We start from the raw sequence: 27,892 nt of genomic DNA, 5'->3' as shown, positions 1-27,892 counted from the left end.
GTGTGCGCGCTCCCGGTAATTCTCCAACCCTGGGGGATCGAAGAGAAAGACACTTGTGGCACAGAGTGATGAAGAGCAGCTGCTTGTATTCATACTGAGCGCTGCACTCGGATCTCCAAAGTTTAAAGACCCGACCGATGTGGACAGATGTGCTGATCCCGATCTGAATGCGCAGCGTGTTCATCAGTCCATCATCAAGGTGAGCGAGAGCACTGTTAGTCTGATTGGACATCTGTGCGCGCGCGCAGCGCACTGCGCTTATCTGGGGCTCTGAACTCATTCCTGTTATTACGCATTATGCATATATCAGGAATGTAAGCACTGAAACGCGTTTATCTGTGAGAGAAAGAGAGAGAAACTCCTCTCACACCATGAGGTTATTTTAGTTAAATACTTGACACTTCTAGTGTGCGTTTGCGAGTTTTCCGTAAGCTCGCCTCTCATTTACACCCAGAGTGTGGTGCAATGCTGGCAAAGCTTCTAAGCTGTTCTGATCTTAAAGGAATGCTTCACCCTCCCAAAAAAAATTAGTCATAATTTACTCACCTTTATATTATTCCAAACCAGTATGCTTTGTTTCTTCTATGGAACATCTTCTTTCAATGAAAGTCAATGGGGTAGACAGTAGAATACAATCCACACAAGTATGGAAAGGTGAATAATGGTGAATAAATGATGATACTACAATTCTAATTTTCATGTGAACTAGCAATTTAAGCATTAACCATACAATGTCTTTCTTTTTTTTCTGTCAGGGAGCACAAAGTCTATGTTAATGTCTGTGTTAAACTATGTTAATATCCTGGATGTGAATTACACAATCTGGGGGGGGGGGGGGGGGGGCATCATTGATGTGGATCAATGATGATTCTGAAAGAAAACCCGCCGGGAGCGTGCTGTTGCCATTCATGCACATCTGATTGACACATAAACCACACACTCTTATTTGAGTGTTGTGGGACTTCAGCAGTTTGCTTCGTACATTCAGTTTAACAGTATAAAGTTAAAGAGGTCAAACTTTATCATTCAGCTGAACTGCATTTTAGACACTTATATTTAGCTGTTGCTCTGTCCATGCTATAAAAGCACATTCTTGAATGAGACGGGTTTTCTTGCATATTTACTTCTTACAACTAGGTAACATTGTCTCATTTCAGAGGCAGCCAAAATTAGAATTTAAAATCATATTGTATATTTATTTACAAGTTAAGCCCCTCCCCACATATTCCACACCCTGTTTATGACCTCAAAACGCTGTTACTACAGCGCTTGATTTGTGAACTAATGCATTTTGATGTTTGCATCACATGCAGCTCCATATGTTTGGCTTTTCTGGCGTGGTAAACTTGCTCGGGAGCGCACCTGGTACAGTGTGGCGCATGTTCCCGCAAAACATGAGTCATAGTAAAACATTGCAGTGACTTGTAGAAGCAAGCTTAAATGGCATGTTTGCTGTGTTTTTAGCTCATGCTTTCTCATATTAACACTATCGTATGGTTTATGGCAGGGTTTAGAGTAGGTACATTATTTAAAAAAGCAACAGAGCATTACCCTTTGAGCAGCGCTCACTGTACAACATAATAAAACAATTTTAATTCATACTCATTTGTTTTAGATAAAACTGAATGTGCTTTTGGTGCCACCCCATAGATTACCTTTAAATGTCAAATATGCAAGAAGCAACTAGGAAGCAATCATTTTGCAGAAATGTCGGCACAGGCACTTTTTTCCAATAAGCCTGATCTGGAATAATCATTGGTAATTAAAGCAGGCTCACGGGCAGTGTAATGAGTTATTAGCTCTAAGCCGAGCAATAAACATGGATTATTCAGCCACACAGAAATAAAATACTGAGCTGGGGAAAATCAATCCCTCAGCCTAGAGACGGAGAAGCAAGCAGATCAAAGAGCAAAGAGATGCAGATACAGTTAGAGAAAATAAAGTTCACTAAAGGAATGGTTTTGTAACAAAAGGATTTTCTTGGACCTGAACTTATAAACAAAGATAGAAAATGTAATATAAATGAACCTCCTATTGAGAAACATGGACATATTTGTCTCTGACTACAGTAAGAGTCAGACAGAGAAAACAGCAGCATGTTGGAGGTGAAAGCTGGATTAAGCTCAAGATTCAAAAAAGAAATGCCGCAGAGCTTTTTTTAGAAGAAAGATATGCAGAGAGGAGAATTTCAAGACGTGACTCATCAGGAAGACTGATGAAATCGTGTTATGTTTCACAGGAGAAAGTTGTCTGCCAGTTTCCAGTCTGTCAGGGTCACTTTATATATTGGTTCGAGGCAGTGTGGATCAGCTGAGATTCTAGCACAATTAAGGCAGTGTCTCACTAGATGACTTGAAAAACTTGATGGGGGCGTTAACCTGCAGACTCCTCTTCTGTCAGGGGTCTGTCACATTCCCTTCATTAAGAGTAGACGATTTTCACAATACACACACATTGGTTTGCAATGCAAGTAGTTTTACTGTTTACTTTTGGTTACACTTTATTTTAAGGTGTCCTTGTTGTTATTATACATTTAAGTACTGAGTAATATTAATTAACTAATGTACTTACGTACTGTATAGTTAGGGTTAGGATTAGCGTTTGGCTTAGGGTTACTTGCATGTAATTATGCATAATTAATTGTTATTATAATAATAAGTACATGCAAGATGATGTACATAAGATGTTTCTCTTGCTGTCACTGTCAGGAAGTGTTTGTTTTCTTGCGGAAGGATAGCATTTTTAACTAACTTTCTTCAAAAAAGTAATATATCAATACATACATTTTTGGTTTTAATATTAGTACTGTGTGGTAACCGTTTTCTAAAAGGTTCTCGAGGTGTGCTGTATTGTGAATAAGTAATGGCACGAAGCAATTCACAATACAGCACACCTCGAATGCCTTATTGCTTACATAACTTTGCTTTAGTAAGTTAATCAACACATCTAAATAAGTGGACTCATTTAAACCACATCATAAGATTATTAAACGGTTTAAAAGTGTGTTACTTAAGTATGTTAAGATTACTTAAGTGTGTTAAGAAATAGTCATGAATGTGTCTCTCTTTAAGTCACTTAAGTGTTCTTTTTGCTTTGATATTATATTATCTGCAAGTACAGTTTTTAAACAAATATACTTTTTAGATGAAGTACGCTTCAAGCGCACATTAGTACAAATTAAGCGCACTTCTTGTGAGTTATGAAACGTATTTTCTTGCACAATCACAAGAGATAGCTTACATTGCCCACCTCTAAAAATGTATACTGCTAGAACGTTATTTTGTAATTGTTTAATTCCTGCTTGCATCTAATAGTTTAAAAAGCTTTGTATAAAAGCAGGACAACAGCTTGGTAACCTCGAGAGGAAAACATGACTGCTGTGTGAAGTGGAAATATGTACTTTTAGCTGTTAATACAATTTTGAGTTCTGTTCTTAAGCGTCTATTATGGGGATCACCTTTTGTCAGAATATACTCAGGAAATCAGTGTTCACGGAGACGCAGTTATTCAAACTTTCACACACATGCACACAGACGTTTGCATGCATGCAACATACACAGATACGTATCACAGTATTAGCAAAAAACGAATGCAGTACTAGTCTGCATGTTGTTTCAGAAAGATTACAACTGTCTTAACCCTGTGCTGTTCATGCATATCACTCACAGATACATGGACATGCAAATATTTCTCTCAGCATGTCTAATCTCAACAATATAAGGCTGTATAGAGTACTGTCTGGCTCTGTTAGTGAGCCTGGGCCTCTGACATACATGTTGTAAAAACACAGGAAACAGGGCATGACCCATTCTACTGTCAGTTGGGGTAAACAGGAAGGCCATGCATTTAAGAAGGTGTACTGGAATTTTAGGGATGTCTTTACTTAATTTCTACTAGGAGAAGAATGAGAGATGTGCATATGAGCAGGCACACACACACACACACACACACACACACACACACACACACAAAGAGTGTTTCTCTTTGTGAGTTTTAGATGAGAGCATTTGCATTTCTGGTTTAATAAAGCAGCATTGTGTTGCTGCTGAAAGACAGAAGCTGGACAGAAAGAAAAACAAGTCTTCCTGTCTGCTTGTTCAGTTCACCAGACTTGTACAGTAACCTCAGTGCAGCAGCAAGTAAGAGCAGATCGGTTTCAGTTTTAGTGTGGTTTGTTGGCATGACTTCACTAAAAACTGTACTTGTACTGCCTAAGTGTTTGTTGCATAGCTGTGTGCACTGACTAAATATCAGAAGTGCAAATAAGTAATATTAACTGAAATAGATCTCTTTATCTCATTTGTACTATGCTCTTAAAAATAAAGGTGCTTCACGATGCCATAGAAGAACCTTTAATGGTTCCATAAAGAACGTTTTACATCTGAAGAACGTTTCACAAATGGTTCTTTGTGGCAAAAGAAGGTTCTTCAGATTATAAAAAGGATAGAAAGAGGTGTTTTTTTTAAAGAACCTTTGACTGAATGGTTCTTTGTGGAACCAAAAAATGGTTCTTCTATGGCATCGCTGTGAAGAACCTTTATTTGTGAAATACTCACATAAACAGTAACTTCCGCCATTTGTTAAACTGTCAAACTGCTCCAGTTTCAGCACAACAGGAAGCATCTGCACTGAGATAGTAAAATCAACCGAGAACATTCCCTCTTTCTTTCCTTCTCTCCCCCTTTCTCACACACACACACACACACACTGACAGACAGAGGGCCACGAGTTTCACAGAAGGTCACAAACATGTTAAATGTTATGAAGTGAAACTTGAATATGCAATAACAATCTGCTTTCCATTTAATTTACAGATCCACAAGTGAAAGCACAACTTCAGAGATGAGCAAAGGTTGAAAGTATGAACGGCAAACAAACTCACAGAAACAAACAAATGATTAAAAATAAATAAATCAAGTAAATTAGCTCCCTGTCTGAACGTTATTAGAGTTTATAGAGTTACATATGCTAGATCGTCTGATCATTCTAATTAAGCTCTGGCTAATTTGGTTCCTCAAACACTTCATGCATATTTTTGTGTTTATTAGATAGGGCAGATTTATCAGTAGTTGAAACCAAAATTTGCAATGTAGTCACCACTCGCTAAAAAGAATGCTGAACAAACATACACACCCACGATGTACATGCATTCATATACTATTCATGGCTCTGAATATATTTTTAGTGAGTGCAACTAAAGTTATGAGCACAATTCTTAAATTCTGATGGAATATATATATATATATATATATATATATATATTATTTTATATTTTATATACTGCTTTTTAAAGTTGCTTTCTGTAGGCACTGTAGCAAAACACAGAAAAAAGAAACAATAGAACACAAAACAGATACCAGAACAAATATATAAAATATTATTATGTAAAAAAGTACAGTATATATATATATATATATATATATATATATATATATATAGTACAGACCAAAAGTTTGGACACACCTTCTCATTCAAAAAGTTTTCTTTATTTTCATGACTATGAGTCACACTGAAGGCATCAAAAATATGAATTAAAACATGTGGAATTATATACATAACAAAAAAGTGTGAAACAACTGAAAATATGTCATATTCTAGGTTCTTCAAAGTAGCCACCTTTTGCTTTGATTACTGCTTTGCACACTCTTGGCATTCTCTTGATGAGCTTCAAGAGGTAGTCACCTGAAATGGTCTTCCAACAGTCTTGAAGGAGTTCCCCGAGAGATGCTTAGCACTTGTTGGCCCTTTTGCCTTCTGTCTGCGGTCCAGCTCACCCCTAAACCATCTGGATTGGGTTCAGGTCCGGTGACTGTGGAGGCCAGGTCATCTGGCGCAGCACCCCATCACTCTCCTTCTTGGTCAAATGAAATTTTCATAGTCATGAAAATAAAGAAAACTCTTTGAATGAGAAGGTGCGTCCAAACTTCTGGTCTGTACTGTATAAATACACATACATATATGTATGGAAAATTATAATAATAAAAGTATTTTTTAAATTGTCTTTAAAAGTTGCTTTCTCAGAGAACAACAAAGGCAAAACACAGCAAAAAGGAACGAGGCAACACAAAATAGACACAATATATGTGTGTGTGTGTGTGTGTGTGTGTGTGTCAATTAAAAGCTTTCCTGAAGCTTCTTATAATAGACACTTGTTCACAATTATTTCCATTATTCATCATATCTATCTCCACTACATCACAGGCTTTATGTATTTATTTCAATGTCAAGAGATTTTTTTATTGCAATGAGCAATTCATGTTATTCACTCTGCGAAGCGGCTCTGCTGCCCGATTGTCTTCCCACGTAAAGCCTGTGTTCTTACATCGCTTGAAAACAGCAACAATTGAGATAATTCTCGTAAGGGTCAAGAACACTTGGCACAGCAGACTGCACTTTTACCAAGTTCTCTACATCTCCTGTGCTGCAACAGTCCTCCACCCGCAGACCAGCTGTCTCTGTTCAAACTAACACACAACTCTACAGCTAATGCAAAACTCCAATGCAATCATAAATAGTAAGCTCTCAATGAGTAAAATCAGTAACACATCATAATTATTATAGTCAAATTAATATTCAATAATAATAAACAAAATAAAATTCCAGAGACACACTCACTCAAACATACCCACAGTAGTATAAGTTGGCAGGTTGTGTCTGTAAAAAGACTACAGAGAGTGAGAGAGAATAAAAACACCTGCACATCCACATGAACAAACAAGTCTGCCACATTACAAAAAAAAGTCATTTTCTGCATCACAAAGGCCTCTGCTGTGGTTCAGAACAGCCACAAACAAAAAGCAAGCTCATTTTCACTTACAGATGCAGTTACTTTTGTTCAAGAGTTTGAAACGATGATAATATGGAAAGGAAACGTGTAACGGTATCATATCATTTTTATCATATGAAGATCTAGTGAACTCTACAAACCTAGTCACCTTGAGTCATTCAAGATGGATATGAGTTTCTTTCTTCATCAGATTTGGAGAAATGTAGCATCGCATCACTTGCTCACCAATGGATGCTCTGCAGTGAATGGGTGCCGTCAGAATGAGAGTCCAAACAGCTGATAAAAACATCACAATAATCCACAAGTAATCCACACCGCTCCAGTCCATCAGATAATGTCTTGAAAAGAGAAAAGCTGTGTGTTTGTAAGAAATAACTCTGTAATTAAGGTGTTTTTTTTTATCTTCAAACCGTTGCTTCCTCCAGTGAAAAAGTCAATCTCCTGTTATTTCGCACATCAAAATCCATCCACATATTAGTTTAGACCTGTTTTGGACTGTTTTCATGAACTGTGCTTTATCTGTGCAGATATCCCTCCTGATTCAGAAAGAAAAAAAGAAAAAAAAAACTTTTATTGAATCGTATTTTAGCTGGAAGAAATAGTTTTAAGTTAAAATGCCTTGATGATTTGTTTCTTACAAACACACAGCTTTTCTCTTCTCAAGACATTATCTGATGGACTGGAGTGATGTGGATGACTTGTGGATTATTGTGATGTTTTTATCAGCTGTTTGGACTCTCATTCTGACGGCACCCATTCACTGCAGAGCATCCAATGGTCTGCAAGTGATGCAATGCAACATTTCTCCAAATCTGATGAAGAAACAAACTCATCTACATCTTAGATTATCTCGAGGGTGAGGAAACTTTCAGTAAATTTAAATGAATCATTGTGACTTTCTCAGTGTTTCAAATGATTGGCTTCTTACACGTTTAATCACAAGCATGGCAGTGTTAATCATAAACCTTGAGTTGAAAGAGAAACATATAGAATCTTAGTTAGATATGTTTTATTTTGTCTACTTGAAACCAACTAACCCAGAGTGCCTCTCACTTCTCTTTTCGCTTGTTTCTTTTCCCACGACAGTGAGTAGCCACGCTCTAACTTTGACAGCAATGATGAAACATCCAATAATGATAGTGAGATTAATAGTATCATTGAGATAGGCATCATTAGTGTTGAGCTGTGTGTCTGAATGAAAGCTTCTGTGTGAATGCTGTTATTTCCTCCTCTAATGAGTGTTGTGTATCTAATTAGATCTGGACCTTTATTGCACACAGTCATAACAGAGAAAGATGATGTATTCCATAGTTGAAGTTACTCTCTCGATTGGAGTCAGACTTCATTATGTTGGGTTAGAAATATCATTCAAGTCCTGAGCCTTCAGGACACACACTCTGCAGGAGAAACTGAAATATTCAAAACACCTCTGTCATAAAACACCGGACAAACACACAAACACACACACACACACACTTCGATTAAACCCCTGTGAGGATCAATAGTTCTGGGGTTCTGTCACCAAGCAACAGAAGCTTCAGAAAACAGCTGCTTACTGACGACAACTGCACACATACAATACACAAACACTCGCAGGTCTCATGATGAGTGTTTTAATTGCATCAGAGACAAACTAGAAGAGCTCAGAAGCAATTTTATTCACAACTTGTCTACACTTATGCATTTCTTTCAAAAAAGGTGTTAGAAATTCCAGGTTATATTCAGCTATTTCATTATTGATCACCACAGTCCAGGGCAGTAGTTGCTTAAATTTGTTATAAGAAATACTAGACAGGAAAAATTGCATTTAATTAATTTGCATTTGAGTGATAAGCTCAATGCTTGTACTTAAAATCGATATAAATTGAGGTTTTTATTGGTTATCATTTCTGTGGCGTATCCATGTCTTCACGTCATCACATGTGAGGATATTTAACTTTGTAATTTATTTGTTTATTTATTCTACTAAATAATTTATTGTAAGTTAATAATACAGTTTTCATTTGTATTTGGGTGACAAATAAGATTGTAAAGAAAATGAAATATCCTTCAAATGTGGTTTTAAATCACATAGACCAAATTCTTGGAAATTTGGTTTTTTATTCATGATGGTTTCATAAGTTTTTGATAAACTTTTACACCATTTTCAGGAAAAGTACAAATATAATGCCTCTAAAAATGCCATGTTCTGTAAAAAGCAACATGATAATCATTATTATCATTTAGTTTTTATGCATATTGTTCACAGTGAAAAGTATTGTTACAAATATAATTTTTGAGTTAATAATTTATAAATATAGTTACGTTTTTGGGTAGTCATTCCACACGACATTTTACAAACGTAAAATGTAAAGGTTCAACCCCTACTTGGCTTTACTCATTAACTTTTGTTTGTAAGCAGTGTATATGCTTTTCATTTTGTATTTCCTGAGGTTCAAGTATGGCCATTTCTCTGCCTGGCCACATAAAAGCTGCTAGATTTTTTTGCATAGTTGGTTGCACCACATGACATTTCATTGCACCACAAACTGTATTTTCTTCTCCGCATTTGTGTAGACTTATCTGAAACTGACTTGGCAGAGCAATGATTTTAAAATGCACCATGGTCCACTTTGTAGCTTATTCTGGACAAGAACCCATTTATGTTTTTAGATAAAATAGTTATAACAGGATATAGTGCATTATTCTCAATTAGCAATCAGTGCAATCTTAATATTTTACAATAAACAACTTATGAGAGCTAAATTGATGGGTTTATGATGTCAAGTGTGTTCACTATATAGTTTTGTTTTATTATTCGCTTTGATACTATTTTAGCAAACTGACACAACACTCTCATATAACAATTATACTTTGAACTGGTGGCTAATTCATATGAATTCCTATAATTTCATCAAACATGGCCATGCAATCTGTGCTTGTACTTTATTTTAAGGTATTCTTGTTACACTGTAATTATCTATTTAAATACAGATTAATATTAATTAACTACATGTACTTACTATATGGTTAGGGTTAGGACTGAGGTTTGGCTTAAAGTTACTTGCATGTAATTAAGCATAATTAATAGTAAATGCATGTAATGTGTAACAAGAAAACTTTAAAACAAAGTGTTACCCAATCATCTTATGTCCCATTGATGGCTTTATTCAAGGATGGATCTTCATCCTTATGTTTTTTTTTTCCTAAACTCATACTTTTTGTACGTCTGTTACGACCCAAAACTTATTTAATTTGTCTAGGGACATTACAGGAATGTAACATTCATAAAACTCTATAATAAAAGTTAGTATACATTTTAATAGTGCATATAAAATGGTGGGTAAGTTGTGAAGAGGAGAATACTACAAGTTCCAAAAATGCATTTATTAATTTCAACCCCAACCAATACACCAAAAGTAAGCGTTAAATAAAAAGAACAAAAAGCGTTACAGCGGGTGGCAACACTCCTAAACTAATGAACTAATACATCAAAGTAAACTACGTGAAGCCCATTGTACAGTATGTCACGTGACATCTTATCCTGCTCTCTCCTCAACAAGTGAGCAAAGAACACAGACACACTCCATGCTCAAATCAAATAACAAAACTAAATACAAGGGGTGAAACAAAGAAGGAAATTGTTTTACTGTACATTTACTCAATACTTGGTAGGGGCTCCTTTTGCTTTAATTACTGCCTCAATTCGGCTTGGCATGGAGGTGATCAGTTTGTGGCACTGCTGAGGTGGTCTGGAAGCCCAGGTTTCTTTGTAGATTCTATAGATATAGATTCTCTATAGATTCTCTCTGGGGTTCAGGTCTGGTGAGTTTGCTGGTCAGTCAAGCACACCAACACCATGCTCATTTAACCAACTTTTGGTGCTTTTGGCAGTGTGGGCAGGTGCCAAATCCTGCTGGAAAATTAAATCAGCATCTTCAGAAAACTGGTCAGCAGAAGGAAGCATGAAGTGCTCCAAAATGTATTGGTAAACGGGTGCTGTGACTTTGGATTTAAAAAAAACACAATGGACCAACACCAGCAGATGACATTGCACCCCAAATCATCACAGACTGTGGAAACTTAACACTGGACTTCAAGCAACTTGCACCCTTCCTCCAGACTCTAGGACCTTGGTTTCCAAAATAGTGTGTCAGTAATCCAAAAAGACAGTTCATCACTGAATTCAGTGATGTCATCATCCAGCTCAGTTCAGTTGAAATAGTATCTGTGCAATCAAGTCGACTAAATTGCTGTAAATTAAGTATCCCCAAATAAGCAAGCCAGAGGCGACAGTGGCAAGGAACCGAAACTCCATCGGTGACAGAATGGAGAAAAAAACCTTGGGAGAAACCAGGCTCAGTTGGGGGCCAGTTCTCCTCTGGCCAGACGAAACCAGTTGTTCAATTCCAGGCTGCAGCAAAGTCAGATTGTGCAGAAGAATCATCTGTTTCCTGTGGTCTTGTCCTGGTGGTTGTCTGAGACAAGGTCTTTACAGGGGATCTGTATCTGGGGCTCTAGTTGTCCTGGTCTCCGCTGTCTTTCAGGGATGTAGAGGTCCTTTCTAGGTGCTGATACAGCATCTGGTCTGGATACGTACTGGATCCGGGTGACTACAGTGACCCTCTGATCTGGATACAGACTGGATCTGGTGGCTACGGTGACCTCGGAATAAGAGAGAAACAGACTAATATTAGCGTAGATGCCATTCTTCTAATGATGTAGCAAGTACATCGTGTGTTATGGGAAGTGTTTCCGGTTCCGGTTTACCTAATTAATGCAGCCTAAAAATCCTTTAACGGATTTGAATATTAGAAATGTGTTACTGTGTTATGTGAAAGCCAGATACAGAGGTGGGTCTTTAATCTAGATTTAAACGGACAGAGTTTGTCTGCCTCCCGAACAATGTTAGGTAGGTTATTCCAGAGTTTAGGAGCTAAATAGGAAAAGGATCTGCCACCCGCAGTTGATTTTGATATTCTAGGTATTATCAAATCGCCAGAGTTTTGAGAAAGCAGCGGACGTGTAGGACTATAATGTAACAAGAGCTCATTCAAATACTGAGGTGCTAAACCATTCAGGGCTTTATGAGTAATAAGCAATATTTTAAAATCTATACGATGTTTGATAGGGAGCCAGTGCAGTGTTGACAGGACCGGGCTAATATGGTCATACTTCCTGGTTCTAGTAAGAACTCTTGCTGCTGCATTTTGGACTAGCTGTAGTTTGTTTACTAAGCGTGCAGAACAACCACCCAATAAAGCATTACAATAATCTAACCTTGAGGTCATAAACGCATTAATTAACATTTCTGCATTTAACATTGAGAGCATACAGTGGGTGTTGCACTGCATCGGTCCTTGAGAAGCTAATCCATTAAAAAAGTGTCTCACATGGCTCTGGGGTGTGAACAAAGTCCTCCTGTAGCAAATCGATGCATTTTTGTAAGAAAAATATCCATATTCAAAACGTAATAATCACTTGAATCTAAGTTGCGCTCACAGTTGTAAACAAAGCTGATCCAGGGGAATAACAGATGAGGTCAGTTTTGGATAATTTTTCTTACAAAAACGTATTGATTCGCTACAGAAGGCCTTTGTTCACTTTGAGACACTTTTTTTTTTAACTTCTCATGAACCGATGCAGTGCAACACCCGCTGAGTGGCATCAAACAACTTTAAAGATCAAAGACATTTTTAAAAATAACTCTGACTGCATTGTATGAAAGAAGAAAGTCATATACACCTAAGATGACTTCAAGGTGAGTAATTTATGGGCTAATTTTAATTTTGGGGTGAACTAACCCTTTAAGGCCTGCTGTTTAACGGCTAGTCAGTTAATAATAGGCTGTGAGCAGTTAGAGGAATTTGCCAAAATTTGCATCCTTAGTCCACACAGAACACAAGTCAAAAGGACATTTTTCAGCTTTTCTCAGGATTTGTAGACAGCAGTCCGACCGTGGTTCGCGATTCAGTCCTTGAGTCAGAAGGTTTTTGTTTTTTTTGAGACAGAGAGTCTTACTGCGGCTCCTCTATTAAATCTATTATTCTCTTCTCTCTCTCTCTCTATGAGGGCTGTAATTGAAAGTGTCCGCCCACCTCTCTGCAGCAACACACACACACACACACACACACACATGCACACATTCCACCATACAATGAGATCCTATATAAAACACGCTTCATGTAGCTTAATGGAGGCTTGTGTGTGTGTGTGTGTGTGTGTGTGTGAGTGGCCATACATCATTTCCCAAGATGCCTTATTTAAGGATCCACTACTGTCTACATTGTTTTCTTTGTATTTTCGGTGGTTTCTGACAAACAGAGAACTGAGACTAAATTATTAGACAGACAGAGGAAATGGCTGGCTGGGTGTTTTTATTTTATATTTATATTTATTAATAATATAATATATTTTATGTTTCTCTCTATCATCCGTATTGTTCTGTGCATTTCATTCATGTGGAATTCTTTGTAGTGGAATATAATTTGTGTTTCCATATGGAGAGGTTGATGACAATGGGATCAGAGTGTGTTGCCATGGTTTCCTGCTGGCCACCTTGCTAAGACTGCATGAGCATGTGTGTGTGTGTGTGTGTGTGTGTGTGTGTCTGTTGTATCAATACAGGAAAGCATAGTGAGAGATAAGTGTGTATGTTTTGTGAAGGATAGACTGTGGTTTGGTACTTGTATGAACATTTCTATTTTAGGATGTGCTAACTTGAGGCTTTTTGTTTTCTGAAGAGGTCAGTTCCTGAAAGCAGTCTGAAACTCATTATGACATTTATGTGTTTGTGCGTATTATGTTGAATGAGTTTATCACTCGGGACATTTGGTTCGTCTGTCATCCGGTCACTAATATCTCAGAAATAATGTCGTAATAAGTGGCTTGTTTGGTCAAAGATCAAAAAGCCTTTTAAACACACACAAACACAAGCAATCAAACAAACACATTGTTCTGCAGCATCAGCAGCTCTTTCATATTTTGTCTCAATGAAAATATGAATAAAATATGTTAAGTTGTACTAAATATTCTATAATACCTACTGATAAAGTTGCTCCAAAACCAAAATGGCTTTCTGTTTAAAATGTGAACTAAACTATTAAGCATGCCCTTGCGAATTAGAGAATTATAAGTACATTTTAGCATATTTTCAAAAAGAGTACTTATATTTGAAAATAATATACTTAAGTTCAAACTGAATGTAATGTTTTTGACACTTAATTGCATGCTAATTGTAAATGAATGAATGCAGTCCACTTAAGTAGGACACTGTTGTAGTCTGTTGTAGTTGAAATTTGAACGCTGAATGTACTACTAAACTAAAATATACTTTAATGTAATTTCTAATTAAACTTATTTGTCATGTGTTTAAATATTATTGTAATTACGCATTTCTAAGGCTGAAGTTGTAATTTAGTACATTTAAAACATTTACTTTAAATGTAATGACATTATTGCAAAGTGCACTTTTTAAATGTCTACATGAGTTTGAGATGTCTGTTTCTTAAGTGCACTTAAGTGACCTCACGTTGTGTCAATCATGTGCACACACTGCCTCCGAAACATTGGTCTGACATACAACAAATCGGATCAGGTTTGATTTTCTGCGTTTTCGCATCTGTAGCATGCCTTTTGAAAGGAAAGGATGGTGAATACGAAAAAACTGAAAAGCGCATGCGTACATTTCGGACTCGGTGTGCAAAAACCTTCAATATAAATTGAATCTGCAAGTACAGTTTTGTTCAATATATACATTTGAAGTACACTATAAAATGCACTTTTTTTAAGTGTTAAGACACTTGAGTACACTTAAGTACTCTTTTTAAGTACACTTAAGTGGCCTTTTATGTCATTAATACTAAATTAACTGCAAATACTAAATACTTATACTTTATTTTTTATGTACTTTTAAGATACGAAGTATACAAGTGCACATTCAATACAACTTTTTCACAAGGATGTTCAATGTGATCTCCTCCTTACAGTAACAATCTCTATTGACAGTCAAAAGAGAAGAGGAAGATCTCTGGAGGAGAAGAGAAAGACAGAAGGCTGTTAGAAAGCAGAGATAGAGGAAGAAAAACAGAGATATGATGGATCCGTTACCGATGGATTCAGGAACAGTGGACGAGTTGGTGGACTTCTGCATACAATCCTTTGGTGAGTCTGTAAAGATACAGTCCTACACAGTAGATGAAGAAGTTTGGCTGGAACATTTAGTCTGATGAATTAGAGCAGTTGAGAAGCAGAAGTTATTGCTGCAGATCTACAGAAATGGTGAGTCAGCAAACAATAAGAATGCTTTTTATGAACAAAGCTTAGCTGGTAAAGCTGGTCAAGGAAGTTGACCAAGGAAGTCACGACAAGAAAATGTGTCGGTTCATTTGGTAACATTTTAGATTAGGAACATTATTCACTATTACATTGTTTATTAGCATGCATACTAGCATACTGGCTTTTTGCTAGCACTTATAAAGCACATATTAATGCATGACCATATTAACCCTACCAATATCTAAATATAACTACACCAAACAACTACCTTACTGTCAATAAGCAGCAAATTAGGAGATTGTTGAGGGGAAACCCTTAAGTATTAATGAATATGTGTTGCCTAATCTAAAGCGTTATTGTTTATTCTTCATTAATGTTCTGTGATGTTTGTGCTTTCAGACAGTGAAGGCAAAATAAAAGATCCTTCCTTTGTGAAAATGTTTCTGATGATGCATCCTTGGTACATATCCTCCACCGATCTGTCCAAGAAGCTGCTGCTAAAGTATCCTTTATCTGCAAAACCCTCATGTGGTAGTTTTCACACAATCATACTCGACCGATATATTTCAACACCATTAGATGAAGTTACAACCCATGTTGCATTTAGTGGAACTGACTCTTAGATCCTGCCATAAAGTGCTAAATTGGATATTTTGGGTGAAGTTGTAATTCCTATTGTAAAGTTAAAGATACAAAACTAAATAAAAGAATACTTAATGCAAAAATGTATCAAATCTGGACTATGGTGTCGATAACTTTCTATTTTTTGTTTGTGTTTTATCTCTTCTTTACATGTTCTCTTTCATTGCTGGTGTTAAATTAAAATGAAAGGATAATGTCATGGTATAGAGTTAAGTAGTCAAATTAAAACTTTACACACTTAATAAATATACAGGTCACAGGAAGGCAGCACTGATGAGATCAGAGCCCAAATATGCCACCTTGTAAAGTAAGACTTATCCTGTATCTCATTGCTATTCTCCATGGGATGTCATATCTGCTCTTTTGTATTGCATTAGCTGTTCTGACTTTTTTTCCATGTAGGTTCTGGATTTCCGAATATCCAGTAGAGTTTGATCTGAATCCTGCTTTGGCTGACCAGATTAAAGACCTGAGAGAGAACTTGAACACTGGCGGCAATGAAACACAGAGTCAGCTTATCGATGTGGAGAGTGTGTAAGTGCACAGGCACACACCTACACACTCATTTCATGCTCTCAGTCTGCAAAGGTTAAGCGGTTCACCCAAAAAAAATATAAATTTGTCATCTCGCACTGCTGTTCAAAACACGTTTGTTTTTTAAGGAAAAAAAAAATACGTAAAAGGAGATGCCCAGGCTGCTGTTTTCCACACGATCATGGGTGGTAACCGCAACTGTTAAGGACCAAAAAACAGTCCACATGATCTTGTCTTGTGTGAAGTGTGAAGAACATTTTAATAATCTAAACAACTGTTTTCCACTATAAAGAACTTTTTTTGGGGGGGGGGGGGGGGGGATGGAAAGATTCCATGTATAGTAAAGATTCTATGTGGAATCTTATATGCCAATAAAGAACCTTTTTTTTCTTAGAGTGTAGCTTTCAAATTTTATTTCCGCACTTTCAAATGTTGCAAAATCAAATCCACAAGTTTTGCTCCATAAACTGAAGCCAGATAAAATCAGTTTGTCATGTTTGCTATGAAGGATGTTCTTGCACAACTCAACTTGTGAGATTTCAGCATGTTAGTCAGCTGCCAACAATAACAACTTTAGCCCTATCTGAAATAACATATTGTTCCTGCTGCAGGCCCTCGTATAAATGGAAACGTCAGGTTACCCAAAGAGTTCCATCAATGTCAAAAAAGAGAAAAATGTCTCTTTTGTTTGATCACCTGGACCCCTGTGAGCTCGCTGAACATCTGACCTATCTGGAGTACAAATCCTTTTGCAAGATAATGGTACGTATGTGAGTAGAGGTTTTGCTATCATTGTTGGAGTGAAAGTGCTCTATTTGTCCTCAGAAGAGATAGAAATAGACCAAATAATGCCCTAATTAAAATCTAAAAGTGCTGAAAGATGTCTGTCATGTCCGGGTGGAGTGTTAAGCTGATGCATTTATTTTTATCTCACATTAAGAACTGGATGAGAATGGCTCACCACATAGATTTCCATACAGTCCTGAATGTACAGTTGAGTGCATATGTTTGCATTTAACCCTTTGGTGTATACATTATATAAATTATTTTAAAATATTAAATGGTTTGCGCTGGATATGAATGGGAAGTGAAACATTAATTGATTTATTTATTTCAGTTTTAGCGTAAAACATGTTTTTGGAAAATATATTTCATGTTATATTTTAAAGTACTAACTTTGTGTTTTTTCATAACAAACTTCTGTAATTTCTTTTAGTTTCAATTTGTAAACATTTTTTCCCTGTAGCAATAATCTGCCAAGTGTCTTCTTTAAAAAGAGACCAAACTTTAAACAGTGCTCCAAAGCATTGAAGATTTACAACAATTTATAACGTTGTTAACAGGTGATAAATGGAGCATAACTATTCCATAAAAACAATACAATACCCTAAAAATATGAAATATGAAATATTAAAACCATCAAACTAAAATATAGTGCATTCATTTAATTGCATGAATAAAAGTAACTTTTGACCGCCATGTAAACAACACTAGATGGTTAAAAAACTGGACTTTTTTAAAAGAATATTTAGAAAATTCATAACTTAACAGGGACACTAGTGAAACACTCTTAGAACATGTTTTTGTTATCCGTGATAAAGTCATTATGGAGTTATTCCTCTCTCGTGATCGGTGACCATCTGTTGAATGTGTGTTTCAGTTTCAGGATTACCACAGCTTTGTGATGCACGGCTGTACGGTAGATAACCCCATCCTGGAGAGGTTTATAACGCTCTTTAACAGCGTCTCGCAGTGGATTCAGCTGATGGTTCTGAGTAAACCCACCGCACCGCAGAGAGCTGCTGTTATCTCACACTTCATACGGGTCGCACAGGTCAGCAAAAATTCTACTTAGTCCTACTTTATATTAGGCAAATATATGCTTCTATTGAAAAATGTTGGGTACATTCTATTTCCTGTTTTGCAAAACACTTTTAATCCACTATTAATTCATTGTGTTGCCGTTTCTTTGTAACTCATAGTACACTTTACTAGCAATTTCTGAGTGAAAGTTGTTTCTACACCAGTTTTTTCAGTGTATAATGTAAAACATGTGCATTTAAAGTACATAAACACCCCCAAAATTAAAATTCTGTCATCATTTACTCACCCTCATGTCTTTCCAAACATGCATACGTTTCTATCTTATGTTGTACACAACATAAGACAACTTGAGGAACTCTAAAGAAACAAACACACTCTTAAAAATAAAGGTGCTTAAAAGGTTCTCCACAGCGATGCCACAGAAGAACCATTTTTGGTTCCACAAAGAAACATTCAGTCAAAGGTTCTTTAAACAACCATTTTTATAATCTGCATAACCTTCTTTCGTCACAAAGAACCTTTTGTGAAGCAGAAAGGTTCTTTAGATGTTAAAGGTTCTTTATGGAACCATTCAGACTTTAAAAAGGTTTGTCTATGGCATCATGAAGCAGCTTTATTTTTAAGAATGCAGTTGTTGGTCCTCATTGACTTCCATAGTAGGGAAAGTCAAGCATTCTTCAAAATATCTTCTTTTTTTGTTCAACAGAAGAAAGAAACTCATAAAGTTTGGAATGACACGAGGCTGAGTAAATGATGACAGAATTTTCATTCCTTTAATATAAAGTGGGACCCTACTGTTAATTAAACTTATTTCCAGAATACAGTGGCGCATTTGGGCTTGTTAGTGCTTAGTCTATGAATTCTTTGTGTGGTTGAAATTATCATTTAAAGAGTTGGTAACACAGGGTTCTGGTGTAGACCTTCAGTACAATAACAGCTTAGACCCATGTGACTTTTCTTCTCTTTGAATTTTTTAGAAGCGCAGTGGGGCTCCATCACCCCCTGCTCTTCTTCCTCCTGATGATCCCTTGTTCTCTTCCTTCTTATGGGCCCCTGAGCTCTTCCTCTTCCAAAATATCACTTAGACTACCGCTTTATATCTTTCTGGTCCTTCCCTTTTCTCTTTCATAAGGTTTCCTGTCTAATTCCTTTTCATATTGTGTTATCTTTTTCTTTAAAGTCCTTTCATCTCTCCATTCATCTCCTAAAAGCATATTTAGGGGCCAAGCACCAAATTCTTGCACTTATTTATATTTGTATTAGGGGTTCAAGCACAAGTGACAGAACCGTAAGTCAAGTGGGATGCTTTCAAATCCCATAGTCAGGCACACATTCATCCGACACTGTAAAAAATGATTTAGCAAGTTTTTAAATTAAAATTATTGGAGTATGTTTTTACAAGGAAATAGTATTTCAGTCTTTCTCCTTTAAGATGTCACATTTTATTGAATGTGTTACTGATGTTTCTTTGAAATTATTCCTGAAATTTACTGGTTTCAAAGTAAATCCTCCACCTTTTGCATTGTAGGTGCTGATTTGATAACGTCAGTTCATACAGCGGGACATTTGAGACTGTGTGAGAAATTACAAAAATACAACTAAAAACCCATAATAAAGAGGCAACAAATTAATTAAGGAAGTCCATAATCTGGTGGTATAATAGTCAAATTTATGTTTCTACTATATTCTCTAAGTCTCTTTTGGACTTATTCTTTCAAACCTTGAACTTTTTCACAAATTAATGATGGAGTGAATGAATGAATGAATGAATGAAAGCACAATAAAATGTAATTTAGCATACATTCTTAATCAGATTTGTAGTTTCATATATAATAAATGTCGGTTTACTGTTCGTAACTTTATGTTTTACGTATGTTTTTGTTCTGAATGATCAGAGATCCATGGAATCCATACATATAACCACTATACTAAATAAATACCTTGAATTTGTTACACCCACGAGTTTTAAGTTAAGTTTGCAACGTTTTACTAGCATGAGTGTGTTCTTTGCGAACTATTTTTATTATTTTAAATTAACGTCAGATTTTGATGACTTCGTCTTCTCTTTCTTTATCATTAATTCACACTGTATAGAAACTACTGCAGCTGCAGAACTTCAACACGCTGATGGCGGTGGTCGGGGGTCTCAATAACAGCTCCATCTCTAGGCTGAAGGAGACACAGGCACACATCAGCAACGAATCTAATAAGGTACACAGCTGTCAAAATGCACTTAACATATACATCAGACCCAGCACCGTTATTTCCGACAAGTACCAGTTCATCTAAATATCCTTCCCAGATCTTTAACAGCTTGTTGGACCTGCTGACGTCTTGTGGAAACTACAGTCAGTACCGGCGCAGATTCGCTGAGTGCACTGGTTTCCGATTCCCAATCCTGGCTGTAAACCTGAAGGACTTGATAGCTGTTCATGTCGCTCTTGTGGACTGGACAGACCCACAGAAGACCCGCGTCAACTTGATTAAAACTCAGCAACTCTATGCAATCCTGCAGGAATTGGCTCTCGTGCAAAGCAATCCTCCTAACATCGAGGCCAACACAGACTTACTCAATCTTCTTACAGTGAGTGCGTCTGTCTTACGTAAACCATTTCAAGAGGAATGGAGTCTCTTCATGTGATTAGAATAAAACTGACTGATTGAATGGGTGTCTACTTGTAAAAACTGCAGTGAAAATATATTTTTGTAGGTCAAACTGTAAGTTAGCAATTTTTCTCAAGGATTTTCCATTGGCCAAAAAAAAGTTTATGATTCTGACATGTTTTTTAAGGCCTAAATGCAATACCCAGAGGTTAAAAGCTAAACATATGCTATAAGCTTCCAACAACTTATTTAATATACCAATTTTGTTGTTGTTGCATGAGCAACAGAGCTCAATGTGTTGAGCTTGTAGACCGACAGCTGTTTTATAGTTTATTGAAAAAATTTTCTGGTCATGTTTGGCTCTGATAAGTCTAAGCTCACATTCAGCACAGAAATAGAACAGGAAAGACATCTTCTACATTATATACTGTAGCCCATTTGACATTGTGGTGTTTTATGGAAGCTTGTTTCTGCCACTAAATATCTCATAACTTTTTATCTCACAATTCTGACTTTTTTCCAGAATTGCATCATATATACTCGCAACTGCGAGTTATAAAATCATAATCATAAAAATAAAGTTGCAATTTATTTTTCTCACTTCTGAGATAAAACTCTAAGGTCAAAGAAAAAAAGTATGAATTGTGACAAATAAACTCAAGAATTGCAAGAAGAAAAGTCCGAATTGTGAGATAAAAAGTTGCAAATTACCCTTTTTTTTTATTTTTCATAATCATGTGGTGGAAAGTGACTTCCATAGTTTTTACCTCTTTAATCACTTGCCATTTGGATAAATAAATAATTATATGAACACACAAAGTATATATGTGACCCTGGAGCACAAAACCATCTTAAGTCGCTGGGGTAAATTTGTAGCAATAGCCAAAAATACACTGTATGGGTCAAAATTATAGATATTTCTTTTATGGCAAAAATCATTAGGGTATTAAATAAAGATCATGTTCCATGAAGATTAAGATTAAATTTCCTAATGTAAAGATATCAAAACTTAATTTTTGATTAGTAATATGCATTGCTAAGAATTCATTTGGACAACTTTAAAGGTGATTTTCCAAAATTTTGATTTGTTTTCATTGAATCCGTATGTGTAGGTGTCACTGGATCAGTATCACACAGAAGAGGAGATTTATCAGCTCTCATTACAGAGGGAACCCAGAGCGGCCAAACCAGCGGTCAGTTACATTTAGTTAATTTGATATATTTATTCATGTTGGCAATCAATCTGTACAATGCATAAAGTGAAATGTAGATGATTGGAATCATTTACAGTAAAATAAGTAAACTCACAATATTAGGTTTAAATATAAAGTGAACTAACAATACCTGCACACATGTGTGACTTTGTTTCTGGTTACTGCATCAGAACTCAACCTCTTCCTCCAGTCCAGCTCCAAAACAGCTCTCAATGATTGACGAGTGGGCATCGTCGGTCAAGCCTAAAGCTGACCCTGCTGTCATCAGCAAACATATCGAGAAGATGGTGGATGTAAGAGAAGAACTAACACTTTTCATTTGAATTTGTTTACACTTTACATCACTTCAGTTGGCTAAGCCCCGCCCCTCTTAATTGCTGCTGTAAACTCAGTCAAACTCTACATCTTGATTAACCATGCAGTTCTAGTAATGAGTTTACCTGTTCGACAGAGAAATGTGTGATGGGAAGTACTTACGACAGTAAACTAAAGTCAATTAAGCTTCATTTAATCAGAATCACAAGTAAGGGATGTCAAGTACAGGTATTAATTAAATTAATTACATGAGTAAACTGAATACTTTAAGCACAACGTTAATTTCATTAGAAAGTGCGTTATTTCTATATTATATCATATGCACGCCAACAAATTTCATATCATATGCACACGAAAACTGCGTATTATATGCACGGCAAACACATGCATATCATATGCAGGCCAAAGTAAGTTTTTGCATATCAATACCACGAGTTTTAGTTTTTATTTGGCGTACTATTTCTATGTGTGTTCATAAGACTGGCCTCTGTATTCTGTCAATGGCATTGCATCTTGCTGTTTTTGAAGCATCTCACGACCTGAGCACTTTTTTTTTTTTTGATGCTGTGTCAAGTAGCTCATCTTTAAAAAACACAGAGAGACAGTCCAGTGTTCTATTTGTGAACCAGGTCAAGTCTAGTTTTAGATGCCAATGTAGGATTTGTCAGGAATGGTGCAGGGTCAAATATGTATATTTGTTGACACTGTCAAGTAACTGTATATTATATAATTTAACAGGCTCAGTATGTTCATTTACAGCTCATTCCACCAGTATTGTTGGTGATACATGTTCATAAAGCTTTTTCTGTTTTCTTTTCAGTCTGTGTTCACGAATTTCGACACGAACGGCGACGGATTCATCTCACGCGAAGAGTTTGAGTGTATCAGGAATAACTTCCCTTATCTCAGCAAGTTTGGAGAACTTGATAAAAATCAGTAAGTGTATCGATGCCAAACAAGAGCACTGTTGTGTGCACACCATAACATAAATGTAAAAAAGTTTCTTTAGGTTTAACTTAACACAGTGACTGTACATAACGGAAAAATATGGGTGTGATAAGGGTGTATGTTTTCTTTGAAAGCAAAGAAAACATACAGTACACCCTTTTATTCATTTATGATAACTCTCACAATAAAAGCCATCATACAAGCAAGCCTCTTTAATTGCAGCCCCTGTAACGCGTCTTACAAGAAAAGATTCAGCATTTTCAGGAGATCGATCTAATAGCTCAGTTTAATAGAGAAAACAGCACTGATGTGCAATCAATAGAGAAAAGTTTTTTTTGTAGGCAAGACTCTTAAAAACGAACTTAACACAGGATTATGAATTATAGGCATATCTAGTATCATTAAACATTAAATGCCTCCAAAAATAGCAAATATCTTATTACACAACAGGGGTAACTGTTTAAATTGCAGTCTGGAGAATTCAATGCTACTTGTCTGCAGATTTTGATCAGTCGGGGTTGACAGAATTGACAGAAAATCACGTAGTGTATGATGGGCTCAGACAACGATTGTTTTTAGCTCCATCCAGTCAGAGGAAATCAGCCATGTTCAATATTTAGATTTGATTTTTGAACATTTATGTCGTTAGTTGTGTTCAGAATGACTTTAAAGTCTGCTAGTGTGATCCTCAGTCGTTTAGTGCATGATGTTCCATTTTTCTCTGATTTACAAATTCAGCAAGCGTACGCTAACCATTTAGATGTTGTGTAATCTACTAAGTCTACAACTCATGCAGTGGTCTTAGGACACCGGGCCTCTTCTCTTGTGATGTACATGAAGCACCTTTTCCATGGAAGTGTGATTTGTCCCTCACTTATGAAACGATGCACATAAACTCACTTTGCACTGTTTGTTGGCTGTTGAAATGAGTGTCTGTTTTTCATGATCAATCAGAGATGGAAAGATCAGCAGAGAGGAGATGGTTGATTACTTTATGAAGGCCAGCTCTTTGCTCAACTGTAAGATGGGCTTCATACACACCTTTATTGAGACCACATACGTGAAGCCCACTTTCTGTGAACACTGCACTGGCTTTGTAAGTATCATGCAGTCATATAGAAATAGATTCAAAGCTTCCTAAATTATTGCATTTTGTATTTTCTAAGACGGACAGTTTTAGAAATTAGCTCTAGCCCGAGCAGATTTAGCTTTGATCTGTGGGATTATTTATAGCATGGTGTGGTGTGTAGCTTTGTATTGTTTGTTGTACCCCAGTCCCTTCCATTGAGTGTATGTGGTGCCTTCAGATCTAGTGTGTGTGTGTGTGTGTGTGTGTGTGTGTGTGTGTGTGTGTGTGTGTGTGTGTGTGTGTGTGTGTGTGTGTGTGTGTGTGTGAGTGTGTGTGTGTGTGTGTGTGTGTGATGTTTGTGCTCTCCCTTTCATCTGTTGTTTACCTGCTGGGATTCTCTCCCTCTCTCTTGATCGTAGTCCCTCCCTCTTCTCTTCTCCGTACTTTTTTCCACATCCTTTTTGCATCTGTCTTTTTTCCTCAGAAATAACTTATTTTCTTCTTTTTTTTTTAAAGATATGGGGCTTTTATAAACAAGGATACAAATGCAAAGGTAAGAGAGAGCTGTATGTGTATGTGTGCGTGTTTGGCACAGTTGTTATATACTATATATTAACCACTGTAAGCATATAATTTTGTAAATATCAAACCGTAGCATTTTAGTGCTGAGAATCAGAAGCTGTAAGTACTTTAATGCATTTAAGCCCACCAGCAACTATAGTTGCCGCAGTATATAGTTGTCATTTTCCTTTTGTAAGTATCTTTATAGAAGTTATCCATATTTTATTTCTCAATGACATGCAAGAAACCAACCAAATAAGGTATTTCAAAGAAAAAATGGTATTAACTTCCTTTCTGACACATGAGGCTGTCAACTTCCTACCCTATACTTCCAGGAAACTTCCCAAAGAAATGTGATTTTCATGTTAGAACCAAGTATTTTTTGTTGACATATATATATATATATATATCTACATACTCATGAAGGTGTCTAGAATCATCCAAACAAAACAAATCTTCCAGGAGATCTATAGTTGTTTGTATACTTAGTCTAAAGTCCAAGCGGCAACTATAGTTGCTGGTTGGCAAATAACTTATACATATCATGGTAAATGGGCTATACTGTGTTAACAGGTTAATAAATCAAGGTTATTGGTCTTGTATTCTGCTTTTTGCTTTCATAATATCCCACCTAAAACATAACTTAACCCTTTAACTGACATCTCTACTGTACAGTGGTTTTGCCGTTTAATTAGCATATGCATTTGCACCCCTTTGTGCACCCATGGGCGTGCTGGTCTAAAAAAGAGGTGTGTTCAGGCCCATTGCTGGCGCATTGCTATTTTAAGGAGCTGCTCCATAGACCAACTCAAACCTAGTCTAAAGTCAATGGCGCAGTATTTTTTTTGTTATTTAAAGAGTGCGTTGGTAGAAAATGCGCCCCTGGGCGGCTCCACAAGGCGTGTTGACTTTGCTTATTGCACACAGGGATGCGCATCACACAAACATGCCAAATATTAAAAACAAAAGGATTACAGTGTAAAACAATATTACTGTGTAGGCCATATAAATATACATATGTAATGAATGAAATCATTATTATCACCCCATGCCTTCTTCACCTCGCGAACCTTTGGTGGATTCCTGCTTGTCCCGTAGATGATCTGCTCGCACGTTTTAACACGCACGAGCAGATCAGTTTCTTCGCTTGAGAAGCGTTCAGCTTTTCCGCCAACAAATTCTGCCATGGAAATATTTATTTATTTATTTGTTAACTTATTGATACACAACACCCTGTTGGGTCACCTCAATGGCTGCTCTTTGTTCTGCATGATGCTCCATCATTTTAAGACAAATGGATTTGTTTTGTTTTCATATTCAAGAGATTATAAGCCAGATGCAGCCTTTTTCGGGTTTGCATCGAATGTTCTTCGACTTTAATGCATAATAAATTTGTTTTTGAATGAAGATTGATCTGTTGAAAGCAGTTATTTCGAGTCAGATACCAAAAGGTGTCCTCCTATTAAAATTTGACATTGAAGGGGTGAATACAACATATTTGCCCACCGGCATCTATAGTTGCCGCACATTCAAATACAAAAACAAAACAAAAAAAACCTGGGGGAAAATAATTGCAGAATGTTCACATAGGATACTCTTAACATGACTATATGCATGAAACCATTCAGAAAAAGTGTAAAGGTGGACCGTATAAATATTGCTTTGTCCTGCTGTGTAACACTTCCTCAAGATTTCATTTTGTGGTTTATTTTCTGACAATTTCCTCTGCACCAGCCTTTTATTTGATTATTATTATATTATCTGCAAGTACAGTTAAAATATACTTTGAAGATTTGAAGTACTCCGCAAGTGCATATTCAGTACAATTAAGCATCATTATATGTAATTTCATAATTACTTAAATTGTCTTTGAAGTAAGGTTAAAGCACCACTGAATGTATTAGCAAACATTTACAATAAACACAAATAAACTTTAATGTTATATCTTTTTAAACTTGTATATCATGTATTTAAATATATTCGCAAATACACATTTGCAATGATGTAGCTGCAATTAAATACACTTAAAATATATTAACTTTATATGTACTATCAAATAACACACTACAGTTAAAATGATAATCGAGTACTTTAGTATGTTTGTCAACACATCAAAATAAGTGTACTTCTTTAAAGCATCACAAAAAATGATTAAAATATACTACTACAAAGTCAATTAAGTGTGAAACAGTCATTAAAGTGTCTTACATGAACTAAAAGGTCTTTTATTTCATTACTATTATATTTTCTGCAATACAGTTAAAAGAAGTGCATATTCAGTACAATTAAGCGCACTTCTTTTCACATTCGTCCTCCACCCTAAATACTAACCCTGCCTCTCTCTCTCTCTCTCTCTCTCTCTCTCTCTCTCTCTCAGTCTGTGGTGTGAACTGTCATAAAGCATGTCATGGACGCCTGACGGTCGAATGCCGTAAAAGAACGAAGAGCATCAGTCATGAGACTCCACCGTCACTGCAGTCCAGATCCTACAGCTTCCCTCTGCCCAGCAATGCCCCGTCTAACTTGCAGAACCAAGGTACATTGTCTCTCACACACACACACACACGTCTCATAACTGCAGAACCTAGATGAGCTGTGTTTACCAGCGTCTCTCTGCCTATTTCTGCTTGTTCTTGGGTCTCTTCAGTCATCACAGAAGAGGATGTTGAGGCGGCTGAGCAGGGTGTATTTGACTGTCATCTCTAAACTGGTAAACCAACATTCTACATCACAACATGAATACATTTCTCAGAAAAAAACAACAATTTTAAATTGTTTTATTGTATTTATTAACTCATATTTTTCTCTGACTTCACAAATGGTCAGCATGTCAACAAGGAGTCTTGTATTGGGTCATATTTCTGAAGTTGAAGTCAATTTTCATCGAAGGAAAAAAGATCTAGAGTTAGAATTGAATTGTGGGGATGGACTGTGTTCGCTCACTCACACGGTGAGACATGGACATGCTGCTATCTGCTGGACCGTAGCTGCAACTGAACAGACCAACCACCTCTTCCCTGTGAAGTCTGAATGAAATCTCACACATATCTCAAAATCTCAAGCATATTTTTAGGATTTAACATTATGGTGTATAATCCTCCCAGGTTGCGTGAAATACCTTGAATTTTACTTTTTTTA

At 36.4% G+C, this 27,892-nt stretch overlaps 1 protein-coding gene across 1 annotated transcript; it reads left to right on the top strand.

Annotated features, from left to right (window-relative positions):
• Window positions 1–92: 92 nt before the first annotated feature.
• Window positions 93–27,892, top strand: LOC132111038 (RAS guanyl-releasing protein 2-like). The gene is made up of 17 exons (XM_059518213.1): window positions 93–199; window positions 14,774–14,929; window positions 15,443–15,545; window positions 15,939–15,992; window positions 16,088–16,219; window positions 16,831–16,981; window positions 17,880–18,053; window positions 20,138–20,254; window positions 20,346–20,627; window positions 21,760–21,840; window positions 22,032–22,154; window positions 22,997–23,112; window positions 24,079–24,220; window positions 24,710–24,746; window positions 27,132–27,290; window positions 27,402–27,464; window positions 27,581–27,892. The coding sequence occupies exons 2-16, from the start codon at window positions 14,860–14,862 to the stop codon at window positions 27,458–27,460; spliced, it is 1,800 nt and encodes a 599-aa protein (XP_059374196.1). The 5' UTR covers window positions 93–199; window positions 14,774–14,859; the 3' UTR covers window positions 27,461–27,464; window positions 27,581–27,892.

Source organism: Carassius carassius, chromosome 2 (assembly GCF_963082965.1).
Source record: "Carassius carassius chromosome 2, fCarCar2.1, whole genome shotgun sequence".
In the NCBI taxonomy this organism is placed as follows: Eukaryota; Metazoa; Chordata; class Actinopteri; order Cypriniformes; family Cyprinidae; genus Carassius; species Carassius carassius.
This window is presented reverse-complemented; position numbering and strand designations above follow the sequence as displayed.

Bases quoted from the DNA above. Each gene is read 5' to 3' on its own strand.
- LOC132111038 (XM_059518213.1), top strand. From the start codon at position 14,860: ATGATGGATCCGTTACCGATGGATTCAGGAACAGTGGACGAGTTGGTG. The intron at 16,982-17,879 runs GTACGTATGTGA...TGTGTGTTTCAG, and splicing joins AATCCTTTTGCAAGATAATG to TTTCAGGATTACCACAGCTT. The intron at 18,054-20,137 runs GTCAGCAAAAAT...CACACTGTATAG, and splicing joins ACTTCATACGGGTCGCACAG to AAACTACTGCAGCTGCAGAA.